The sequence below is a fragment of the Leptosomus discolor genome, chromosome 1, assembly GCF_034619465.1.
Source record: "Leptosomus discolor isolate bLepDis1 chromosome 1, bLepDis1.hap2, whole genome shotgun sequence".
In the NCBI taxonomy this organism is placed as follows: Eukaryota; Metazoa; Chordata; class Aves; order Leptosomiformes; family Leptosomidae; genus Leptosomus; species Leptosomus discolor.
In genome coordinates, this window is record NC_141391.1 from 72,763,345 (window position 1) to 72,776,115 (window position 12,771).

The window sequence follows — 12,771 nt, forward strand, 5'->3', positions numbered from 1 at the left end:
GAAATAAAATTTGGCAGGGGAGAATGTTACCAAACTAGAGAAATGTTTCTGCCTGCAACATGAGCTGGATTAGAATGTGGCTGATAAATACGGAGGAAGGTGGAAAGTAAGGCTACTGTGGGAGTATTACCACTGTTAAGCTCTGCATCCAGCTATACACAGTTTTTGATTCTGGTAGACCTAGAAAATAACACGTTAGGCATTTGTTACACAGGTGTAAGGATCTTTATTTAGCCACTGGTACTGCAAACCGTGACAGAATGTGTTGATTGGTTTAAAGAACAATAACAGGTTTGTCAAATTCCAACTGGTTTTTGCCTACTTTTCTGAAGAAATTATTGTGACAATGATTATCATTTATAATTTGCAAGTATGACAGTACTAATAATTGTATGAACTGTTTGGCAATTTCAACCAAATCTTACTGAGAGATAGAAGTTCTAATGACATAATGTTCCACAAGTTTTGTGAAAGCAGACGGCTTGACAGAGGAGAGTGATCCAAATGAGTACATCCTTTGAGGGACAGGCAGGCAAAATTCAACTATTGTACATTTTGGCAGTTGTTCCCAGTCATCGTATGTATAGCCAGAGTGCATGTTTTCTGTCCTGCATTCCTTGGTCAGGTAGGAGAGAGAAGGATATTTCAGTAAGGGAAAACTGGAGCAATTGAGCGGGATGTCTGTGGACATAGAGAAGACCAAGGAGGAAGCTCCCCAAGGAGGAGAGGAAAAAACCATTTCTGGCCCACAGGTTTTAGGGATAGTGGGATTCACAGAGAGGTGGCAGGGAACCAGAGTTACTTTGCTGGGAGACTGATAGACAGTAAGGACGTACGGAATACAGCTATAAGAAAACAGGCTTTATTATATTTTTGTGTTGTTCCAGGGAAATACTTCAAAGACTTGTAAGCTAAAGTGGTTCCTGGCATATAACTCTGTATGATATTGTTATTCAATACTGTAGTATAACATGACACAGACATAGTGCAAAAAGTGCTGAGTAAGCACTCATTTATGCTTTGTTAAGTTAGTGGTCAGCTGAGCTCAGCCTGCGGGTGTACGTGCATATTTAGTGTTAAATGTTCAATATAGTATTTTCTCTGTTTAAGAAATCAAAAGAGAAGGGAAGCAAAAAATAGGAAGCGATAGACACTGAGTTGGAAAAGTGGTAAGAATAGCATACATAATAGACAAGTGCAGGTTTACCAGAAATTCTTTTTATGTATCCCCTTCCATGGCCAAACATAGATTACAGCACAGCATCATGTGTCTCTCCCATAACTTATAGGAAATCCTTTTCATCCAGAAAATTATTCATGTAGTTCTGTGCTTTGACTTGAATATTTTAAAGTTTTCAGAATTCGCTTGCATGTTCATAGTAAAAAATTTTTAGTGTTTGTGTCAGTAATGCCACCTAGCCAAAGAAACAAATCACGAAAGATAGAAGCTGAGTTCCTGAGATTTCTAACTTTCGCTGACTTTGGGAGTTTAAACTCATAGGACTAATATTTTTCAGAAGTAACAGGCCACCTCTCCAAAACCCAGAAATGTACTTGAGTTTATCACACTTACATATGTGCTGTTGCCATGGATACCTACAATTTCCAGTGCTTGGTAATTCAAAGCACAAGTGATACAGGTATGCTATCACTTCTGATTGAAATACTATTTTTCTACCTAGGAAGCAGTGGAACAGTACTCAAAAATTTGTTGGTTTTCTTTTAGATTAAATCGCGTGTATGTGATGGCAAAACATACTACATGTTGGACACTCTTTTTGGACTGAGTGTTGTGGTGTTCAGAGCTATATACTCTGTAACAGGCAGTACTTTGTCAGGAAGATTTGCAAGCAGGAGTCATTCACATTATACCCAGAAATAAAGAAACATGCTGCAGAATGACATCTTAAACAAAATAACATAAAACAGATCAAAGAAATACAGATGAAGACAGCAAAAGTTTCCATTTGAACCATGTTTTATTGAGTGGAATTTATTTTTTATGGTGTATATTTATTTTTTAATTTGATATGACCTAGTGTAGGTTTGAAAAGACAAATTTTATTTGTTCAAAACCTGACTGGCTCTGAATTCTGTGGAATTAACAGAACTAATTGCTTTGTCGTTAGGAGTTGGCAGGACAATGGAATCTAAGCTGGCTTCTTTGGGAATTAAAACCTGTGGAGATCTGCAATGTGCTTCGATGTCAAAACTGCAAAAAGAATTTGGTCCAAAGACAGGACAAATGCTCTACAGATTTTGTCGTGGTTTGGATGATCGACCTGTTCGTACAGAAAAAGAAAGGAAATCTGTTTCAGCAGAAATCAACTATGGAATAAGGTTTACACAGGTAAATTCACTTACTCTCTTTTCTGCAGCGCCTTCTTTCAGCTGTAGAAGAATTTTCTCATATTCTGATTATTTTCACTTACACTTTGATCTGTTAGAGCACCATTTTAGCCACCAAATAGGAATGAGGAAAATGAAGAAGTAGGAGACCGAACAATAAAATGGGAGGAGAAACTGCAAAAGTATTGGACTGCAAAGAAGCTTGCACAAAATTAGCTGGCTATTCTGCATTCGTTTTACAAGTCTGGTACAGAAAGAGAGAACTGCAGTAGGTTTGTCAGCACCTAGCATTCTCTTTCATTTAAATGCTGATTAGTCAAAGTCGCCAGGGCCTGAAACCATCACCAGCTGCTCCAGTATAACATTTTTATTAGACTTGTTACCAATATTGTTGGGGGGGGGGGGGGGGGGGGGGTGGTGACAAAATTGTGTTAAAGGAAAAACCTCAGCTCTTTGTTGAGAGCTTAAGCATTTTAGAAAAAGCAGGTTGGGAGGGACCTCATGATGTTGTGTAGTCCAGCCTTTTGCTGAAAGCGGGGGAAGCTATGAAATGAGACAAGTTGCTCAGGACTTCATCTAGTCTGGTGGTGGAAACTTTCAAGAACAAAGACTGCAACTTCTTTGAGCGATGTGTTCCACTGCTTGACTTTCCTCATGGTGAAAAAGATTTTCCTTAAAAGCACTCCACTCTTCATCTTCCAGGTGTGTGGTTGAAGTCAGACTTGGAATTCTATGTTGGAGTTTCTAAATAAATTTTTTTAAAGACTTATTCCCAAAAGGACTTAGTATTTCCTGCTTATTTCAGCATTAGGGTAGGAATCTACCATCTCGCCTAACTTCAGTGACCTACAGTGTAAACAAAACGCTTGAAGTTAAAGACCACAATTGCCTGTGAGTCAGCTTGCTGTTTTCAGTTTACACAATCTAGATTGCATTAACCCGTGATGATTTACCTTCAGTATTTGAAAACTGTTAATTATCTAAACATGTTGTTTTTCCCCTTCAGCCTAAGGAAGCAGAAGCTTTCCTTCTGAGCCTCTCAGAAGAAATCCAACGTAGACTTGAAGCTGCTGGTATGAAGGGTAAACGGTTGACCCTCAAAATTATGGTCAGAAAGGCTGGGGCACCAGTGGAGCCTGCAAAATATGGAGGTCATGGAATCTGTGATAATATTGCCAGGTAACTATGCGTGGAAAAAGGAACGGTCAGCATTAGGCATGAGCACGCTCCTGCAGGATGTTGAGCACCAAAACTTAGAGGAAGACAGGACAGAAATTTTAACGTGCTTGGTACCTCTTTTTCTACATATCAAACCTGCACCAAAATCAGAAGTGGAATATTATTATCAAAAGTCCTTTGTGTTTGAGTTGTACGTATGTGATCTCTGGTCATCAGCGTGAAATGTAACTCCCCCAGTGATAAAAAACACGACATATTGGGAGGAGAAAAAAGGAAGAGGTTAAGGTGTCTGAATCGGAAAGAGAGAACAATTTTAAGAGTCATCATTTGCCTTTGAGTTGCTTCAAAGAGAAAAATGGGGGGAAAAGAAAATATATCAGAAGTTGAAAAGTTTTAGGGCGTAGAAGAAACAGTTTGTGGTTTTCAGAGGAAGCAGGAATGGGACAGAAGGAATCCGACTCCACAAGTGCATTCTTTTGTGGTTTGAAATTGCTTTCTTGAGAGAATGTACTCTTTCATATCTGTGGATGCTACTTAAAAATTGAAGTGATTCAGTGAAATATTTTCAATGAATTATTGTGACTATCCATTTTGTTGGTAGGGTGGTACATTTTTTTCTCTTCCTTTTTGACTTTAATAATCTGTAGTTTAAGGTTGCTCTTAATTTGATGATAGTCTTATGAAATACTAGCTAATAAAAGCATTTGATCTTTTAAAGGGTTTGTCCTCAAACAATCATACATATGTACATGTATCTTGATGGTGTAATTTTCTCTGGCTTGCTCAATATTGAAGCTGGTTTTCTTTTTGCATACTTGTAGAAGACGTATTTACATCGTGCGCTATGACACACATGCAGCAGCATTTTTATTTCTTTCAGTGACCGCCTGAGTTGAAGTGTTCTGCTGCTGTAAACTGTTTCCTCTCCCTGAGCTGTGTAGTGTTGGGTACTTTCCTTTTTCTTGGGGTTTTTCTGCTGTTCCGTGGTAGGTTGTTGGTCCCATGCCGATTGTGACAGTCCGAATCGGCTCTCAAAGAAAATTGCCTTTGTACTTGTCAAGAAGGATGCCTGATCAGTGCTGTTCTCCTTCAAGTCCAGAACACATGCAGAACTACTTGCTGCAGAAGACTGAAAGAACTACTTTGGATTCTGAAGGTTGGAGCTGACATCAGACATCTTGGACTGCAGTTGTCCGTCTTAGTACAGACAAATTTCTTTGCGTGAAATCTGTCTTTCCTGTTGTTTCACGAATAAGTCTGCAGAGAAATTTTTTTGGTCCTAGAAGAGAAAAGACGATGAAGATCCAAAGTGGAGCTAAGAAAATCTAATCTCAAAATCTCAAGGCCAGAGACAACGTCCCATGTTTCAGCTGTTCAGGAAGGCAGCTTGTTCATGTCTCTTGACCTTCGTGGTTACATTTTTTCATATAGTCCTAAATTCCTCATCAGAAGTGCCTTTGTTTTCTTTATCAACTTAATAAAGTCTCTTTCTGCTTGATCTCACTGCAGCACTGTTTATCTCATTGAGATGCTACTTGTGGTGGCTGCCCATCCCTGCTGAAATGGAATAACCCAGTTACTCTGCCTGGGTAGTGGGTTCGTAGGTCATTGTCAAAGAACCTTCAGCTTCCACCAGCAATGCTTTTACCAGTTATTTATTTCTGATTCTTCTTTGTTTCCTATTGTTCAACTGGATGATGTTGACTAAAGATTTTTCAATCTCAAATTTATTTATATGCTTGCATACTGAAAACACAAGAATAAAATTTAGGCATAGAGCATCATGTACTTATGTGCTTTTTCATACAAGATTGCCTCAGAACCTTCTAAATACGAGTTTATTCTTGAGGCAGACACTTCTGTATCAAAGCAGTTGTTCCTTAGGTGAAGGGTTGATCCTGACTTTTGTGTGAGGGTGCATTTGGCATCTTCGAAGATAGGTCTTTTCCACTTTTCCCTCCATCTCAGGTTGTTTCAACAGATGCATCACTCCTGAACTGAAGGGTCATTTGCTCAGGATTGCTGATAACAGAAGAGGTGGGGGAGTCCTTTCAGTAGGTTAGAGCTCAACAGTAGGACCTGTTGCATAGAGCCTGTCTCATACTTGTGAGCTTGTGACATCAATTCAGTTGTATTAAAAACTGAAACTACAAAATTCACCTTCCGCTATCAGAAGCTCCTCACCTTTTGGGATTGATATATCGAGAAGAAAATCAGTCAGTGTGTTCTTTTGTCTTGTGGCTATCCTTTGAGCTGAATATTTACTCTTTTAACGGTCTAAGAATGTACTTTTAGGATTGATGGTGTGTTGAGATAGAGCTTTATTCCTTCTTTATTGAAACTAGTGCCAGACTGCTTTCTCCTCAACAGGTCAATGCTTTGGACCTCATTTCTGTGGTCAGGCATACTAATACACGTGCCCTGAATTTTTCCTGATTCATAAAGCCTTCATTAAGGTAAGATGAGGGGGCACTCAAGGATACTAAGTTGTTCAGACATAGCTGAAGCAGTTCTCATGCCAGGATCTCATTTGGTAGTGTCTCTTGTTTCTGCTTCTGTCTTTACTAATGAATTTGGCAATCCCAGTCAATCCCAATTATGCTATTTGATGATACAGGTGCTGTATTCCTGTCTTTGTTAAGCATTTGTGTTCAGTCCAGTGAAAGGCTTTTTAGCAGCAGCAGGGTAAACTCTGGAAGTTGCATCCAGGCAGCTGGATAAGAATCTCAGGGCGATGTTCCCTCAAGTGTGCTTTCCCTATGTACAGCATAGTTCCAACAGTTGGGATTATTTACTGGAGCTAAAAGTGACCAGTTTCTTCAGTTTAAGATTTTCTCTGTAGCTGTAGCTCATGACCCATTTCTTGACCCCTCACCTCACAGGTCAGTGAGTTGCTATACTTTCTCGTTCTACAGGTAAAGATTCCCTAGAATGATAATCATAGTCCTACAAAGGATTCAGGCTCACAGACGCGCTTAAAGTCAAATTGAACTTCTGAGACGTTAATGGTGTTTTTACTGTGTCATTGATACCAAGTCTTGATAGTATAGTGTAGACCTTTGTAAAATATTCTTCCAAAATTATGTGTCCCTTTAGACCCATCCTGCATTTCTTCCTAGTATTTTGCAGAGTTGCATCTTAATGGTGATAAAGATATTGTTTTTCTTAAAAATGTTAATATGTAAGGCTCAGGGAAGTCTTCATATCATTCATAGCAGGAAGGTTTTTTCATTTTGGCAGGACCAGACTTTTCTGGAGATCACTTGGCTGTTCGTGGTGGTTTCTGACAGATTCAAAAGTAGAGTAAAATTTAGAGACATACCATCAAAGTGTTTAGTAAATTGTTTTTGGCACCCTGTCAAAACACCAAGGAGGAACTTCCTTTTGTCTGTAGAGCCCACTCCATCAGAGTTAAAACTGCATCAGTTACCTTTGTGAGAAGACTTTACATCACTCACATATGTTTGATTAGCCACCTGAAATTCTGTCCCTATTTGTCTCAAATGTTAGGCCATTAGGGAATTCGGAACTATACCAAGCACTACTACTGCTCTGCCAAGCTCTTGGGTGGCATTTTGTGAAACTCAAACCAGGTCGTTTTTTGAGAGTTGTTGCAGAAAATTTCCCGCAGTGTAGGGTGCGTATTTGGAATGTTGTTTAAAGTTCCTTACCATTAATCCAAGTTCTTTGTTGTTTGAAATCCACGTGCGTGTGCCTGTATCTGCTTCTCCCTCAGAGTTTCTTCTGAATCTCTTGCTTTAGACATTTGACAATTGACAACTGAAATAATACTGCGCAAACTCTTTATGAACCAAGCTTGAGTGAAGGATAGTGCACAAGTGCATTTCTATGAGTACTGTAAAGTGAAACGTTTTTGTCTGGCTTCAGTAGATAGTATGTATATAAATGTATGTTATATTTGACAATTTAACGTGTGGATCGCACAGTGAGAATTAGAAAGTAACCTGCTTTTTTCTTCTGTAAAACATGCTTAGTTCTAATAACCTTGAAAAAGAAACCACAGAACAAAAAAAAACAGTGTTAAGTTTCTGTATGCCAAGAAATTATGCTGTCTTTCTTTGAGGTCCTCTCTGGAATAAATACAGAATTGTTGTCTTTAGGATTTGTGAAAGTTTCTTCTTTAACCGTACTTTTTTATTCTTTGTAGGACTGTGACTCTAGACCATGCAACAGACAGTGCAAAAGTGATTGGGAAAGAAACTCTAAACATGTTTCACACAATGAAACTGAACATATCAGATATGCGAGGGGTGAGTTAATGGGAAAACTGAAGTTTAGTCTCTTTATCAGCCGTCCTTTGTTGTCTTTCATAAATTTTCAGTTCTCCAGGGTAGACAATACCCAAACTTAAGCAAAAGTGTAGATAATACAAAGCTTTGTAGATCAGGCTATGCAATCATACTGTGTTTTGTATATTTACCTTTGAAAAACATGGTTACAAAGCCATAAATGTAAAAAAAGAGAAAATTTTATTGTGGTATGGATTAATCCACAATTTAAAACAGCCTGAGGTAACAAAGTGAGACTGTATCTTCTACAGTTCTATTAGTATGTGTAAATTTTATTTTGTCTTAGAATTTTCTGAAAACTTTTGCAGTTACTAGTTAAGTAACTAATATAAATAATGCTTGTAATGCCAATCAGTGATACAGATCAGAGGAGTTTTTGCTCTATACTGCAAGTCTTATAGCCAGAAAAGTTACCAAGCCCTGGTTTGGCCTTTGTTTGTAGGTGAATTGCTGGCTCTTTTGAATCATGGTTTATTTTAGAACACTCTTGCTCATCTCAGTGGTTTTGTCATAGCAATGTGAACCCTTGATAAGACTATTTTGGCGTCATCTATTTGTTACCACGGAGCTCAGAGGCTTTCTAAAACAAACCTGCATTTATTGGTCAGTTAGATGTAGAAGTAGGGTTTTGATTCACAGTGTTGCCTTGCAAAGTCAGCTCCATGGCTTGGGTTTCTTCTTGGAGTGGAGGAAATATTTATCATCCTCTCCTCGTCTTTTTCTAGTTTCTTGTCTGTCTCCTTTGCTGTCTTTGGCTTTTTACATTGTTCTATTTCGCTTGATTTTTTTAGCCCTTGTTTTAGAGGATACTTCTTTAAAGTTAGTATCCTGTGGGTGTTGCACAAGTTGTTCTGCAAAACAATGTGATACTTCTGAGCAGGTGGTTCCCTTTGGTTCAGGAGAGGCCATTCAGTTCTAGATTGTTTCATAAAGTGCAGATATATCCAAGGTCCCTTGGTGGTATTCCTTTCAACTGACTTCAGACACCTCAAATGTATATGTCTGTATTAGAGCTAGTCACCGTAAGCTTTGCTTATACATGAAGTGAGTCATCCTTTAAAGTGTCCTTTTACTCTCAATATCTAGAAAAGGTCCTAAAGTGATACCTTTACTGTTCATTCCCATTGAGCATATGAATCCACTTGTCCTATAGACTTCACATAATACTTTAACTCAAAACACTTGTCCTAAAAAGCAAAAAAACCCAAGGCAAAGTTGTTCTACAGCACAGTGAACACAGTATTACAAAGGCTTCTTTTAAGTCCTAGAACTCAAATCTAGAAATATGTCAAAGCAAATAGGTAGAAGTGCAAAGAAAAACTTTTTACAATGATGTTTTAATAGCTGTAATAACTATTAACAATTATTTAGTAACTACTAACCAACAAAATCCTTGCTATGTAATTATAGAAGAGCACCTGGTGGAAATAAGTACACTAACTCCTTCACGCTTTGAGTCCTATATACAACTTTTTTAAAGTGTTGTGTTTTTTCTTAATAATTATGGAGGATTAGCAGTAAACTTGCACAATGTACCAGTGCGTTCTTAGTTGGACACAGTTTTTGAACCTCTGTTGATTTGGTATTTAAAAGTTAATGAAAAGTGAGGATGTCTTTCAAAATGAGGAGCACTTGATAGCGACTGCTTTCACCAAAGTACTTTCATCCGTTGAGACTTTGCGAGATCCATGTTTGGAAGTGAAAGAACAAGTTTTTTCTCATTTGTAGACTGAAGTGATAAATTTAGTACAGATTGTCCTCAGGAAAACCATTCCTTTCGTGTATGGGTAGCCAGATTTAATTACTTTCTAGTCATTGCTTCTATATTTGTTAGTGTCTAAGAAATTTCATAATAAACACGTTGTTTCATGACCCCATTGACAGCACTTTTCTATATCAGAGAAGTTAAGATGGTATTATCTTTGTAATTTCTTAGTTGTTGGATTGTGGCGGATAATCCTGGGATTTATTTGGGATGTTTTTAGTGGCTATTTATGTGTATTTCAACATACTTTTATTTGTTCTCTTCCCCGTCCAGAACAGGCAGCCAATTTCAGAGAAGGCAATGCTATTATGAAAGCAGTACAGATTTTTTTTTTTAATTTTGTTTTTAAACTTCATAAAATGAATGTATTAATGTTTTGGATTTAGGTTGGAATTCAGGTACAGCAGCTAGTTCCCATCAGTAAAACTACTTCGGCTCACTCAACAGTGCAATCTGGACACTTACCTGGTGGATCGCATTCAGTTATTGATCTTTTTCATGTTCAGAAAACAAAAAAGTGCTCAGAAGAAGAACATAAGGAAGGTCAGTAAGCTTTGCACTTTGCATGTGTGGTAATGATCAGTTCTGAAGGGCTCCAATGTAGATGACCTTTTGGAATACTTATTCAATATTATACCAGGACAAATTATTTCACATCAACTCTTTGAGAGCAAGTTTTGCTGCTACAAATGAAAATGCTACAAATAAAACTTTGTATAGGATTATTCCAGTCTTTTTAAAAAGTTAATGGTAACAAAGGATACTTTGAAATAAAAATGTTATAATTATGCTATATATTGTATAAAATATTTATCAAAGAAAACTGGAAGTTAGCTTCACTGTATCTTGAATCTTCAGAGTATATTTAACTATTAGGTGATCATTCTCTATTTTGTTTTTCTATGTATAGTATTTGTGGCTGCTATGGACCTTGAAATATCTTCTGATTCAAGAACTTGCACTTGTCTTCCATCTCGTGGTACCCATCTCGCATCTGGTCTCAATTCTAATGTTAACAACACTGAACCTGCTGTCAAATGGAATGGCGTGCATCCTCCCATCAGCGTAAAATCCAGGCTTAATTTGAGTATTGAGGTTCCATCTGCTTCCCAGGTAAAACCTGAGAATAGAAAACATCTGCAGTCTGTTGTAATAACTTGGGATTGTTTGTCTTATTTGGATAGAGCAAAAAAAGTTGCATTATGCTTTTTTTAAATAAAAAGAGATCTAGTAGAGTACGATGCACAGTAAGAAACTGTTATTCATGCAAAACTATTTTGCCTTAATAAAGGGATTCTTTTAAAATCAGTCATTTGTAGGCGAACTCAAAAAAGATACTACTTGTTCAAAGGAAAGAAATTTAATTTTCCGATTCTTTTTCCCTTCCCATAACTTGCCAAAGGATTGCAATGGAACAGGAATGGAAAAGATGCCCAGGATGAAATGTTGAAAACCAGCACCTTCCACCTTTCACAACCAAAGCCCAGAGTCTAATTACAAAAAAAATGCAATAAACTTTAGGAAAACTTCCATCAGAGAAATCAAACACATTCTATAGTTAGTGCTGAATGTTTGTATAATTATGATATGATGCAGATTTGTAAATTCCCTTTTCTTAAGTTAGCTCTTCGAAATTATTTCTGATTAGCTGAATCACTGATGAGTGGCTCAAGAAGAATTTTGACAAGTACTTTGTGTCCTTTGCATGAAGACAACTTTTAAATGTTTTCCATCCCTCTCTATGGCAGCAATATTCTTTGCCACAGATGCCGATAAATGATAAACAGGTAGTCTTCTCCACGCAATTTCTTAGTCATATATTTTATACCAGTCTTTTAAATTTCACGATAAATCTGTCTTCAAGCTTTAGTCAGTGAGAAGGAACTGAACAGCAACTAGTCTCACACTACCTCATATACTTTTACAACTGCTGTGCTCTAAGTTTCTGCCTAAAAGAATGTCAAACTTGTATTTAGATTTAATTATTTATCTTCCTGTGTTTTTTCAGATTTTCTTCAAATAATATTGAAGCTAAGATGCACACTTAACATTTGTACAGGATATCACCTTTTAGATGAGAGGAGGATAATCTTTATTTAAGTAAAATATTTCTGTGGGTTTGGGGGTTTTTTTGTGTGTTTTAGCAAAGGAAGAGCCTCCTTATTTCCACCCCACATGTTATTCAAGCAGAGGTCTGTTAGAAGGGTCTGCTATGAGCAAGCTGCACTGAGTTCTGTAGGTATTTTACGTATAAGCAGATCTATATAAAGAAAGAAATTAATTACTGCTTTGTACCAGAAACCAATTTAGTGTTCATATCAACACATCAGCTATTTAATTTGAACTCAGAATTTGGGTTTCCTTATCGCTAGGTAGTTGCAGAGGATACCTTATATATGATTTGTGATGAGAACACTGAACATTGTGAAAAGATAAAACTGAGCATTCGTATTTACTGAACTACTTAGTCTTAAATGATATTTTTACATTTTGCTGCTGCAGAGTGTAACTGTCAGATTCCTAATTATGTTTGCATACACAGATTAAATTTTTTTTTTTTTTCTAGTATTCAAGAACTGTAGAACTAACTTTGGACCAAAATTAACACTGTTCTCTGTTCCTCAGAAAAATCTAAATGCTTGTATCTATTTGTAGCTAGATAAGTCTGTGCTTGAAGCTCTGCCGCCTGATCTCCGAGAACAAGTAGAGCAAATATACTCCATTCAGCAAGGAGAGAGTTACGGAGATAGCAAAAAAGAGCCAATAAATGGATGTAACGCTGCACTTCTGTCACAACCAGTTGGAACAGTGCTTTTACAAATACCAGAGCTCCAAGAACCAAATACCAACGTGGGAATTAATGTAATAGCCTTGCCGGCTTTCTCGCAGGTAGGATGTTTGCAGGCTATCAATAATCAACTTTCCACCTGTAAGAAGAGTTAACAGCTTTTTCTTGAGACAGCACTAACTAGAACCTGTGACTTCCTAAAATTATTTATGGTCCTTTGGTATCTTTAAAAAGTCTGCTTTCAAATGTTACTTGATCTATCACAAACATCGTATGATAGTATTTGTTAAAGATTTGTATGTAATATAAATCACCAGTATGCCTATGTTTTTGCTGTTGTTCAATGTAAAACCTCCTCATTCACACTCTGCTTTGCAATC

At 37.3% G+C, this 12,771-nt stretch overlaps 1 protein-coding gene across 6 annotated transcripts in view; it reads left to right on the forward strand.

The window, feature by feature from the left end:
- The window catches only part of REV1 (REV1 DNA directed polymerase), a 62,479-nt gene that overhangs the window by 41,014 nt on the left and 8,694 nt on the right, over positions 1 to 12,771 (forward strand). For all 6 annotated transcript variants that reach the window (XM_086477011.1, XM_086477019.1, XM_086477027.1 and 3 more), the window contains 6 exons: positions 2,130 to 2,350; positions 3,356 to 3,528; positions 7,697 to 7,799; positions 9,990 to 10,146; positions 10,514 to 10,716; positions 12,259 to 12,492. In XM_086477011.1, the coding sequence (XP_086333137.1) occupies positions 2,130 to 2,350; positions 3,356 to 3,528; positions 7,697 to 7,799; positions 9,990 to 10,146; positions 10,514 to 10,716; positions 12,259 to 12,492 (1,091 nt within the window). The remainder of the gene's footprint in view (positions 1 to 2,129; positions 2,351 to 3,355; positions 3,529 to 7,696; positions 7,800 to 9,989; positions 10,147 to 10,513; positions 10,717 to 12,258; positions 12,493 to 12,771) is intronic.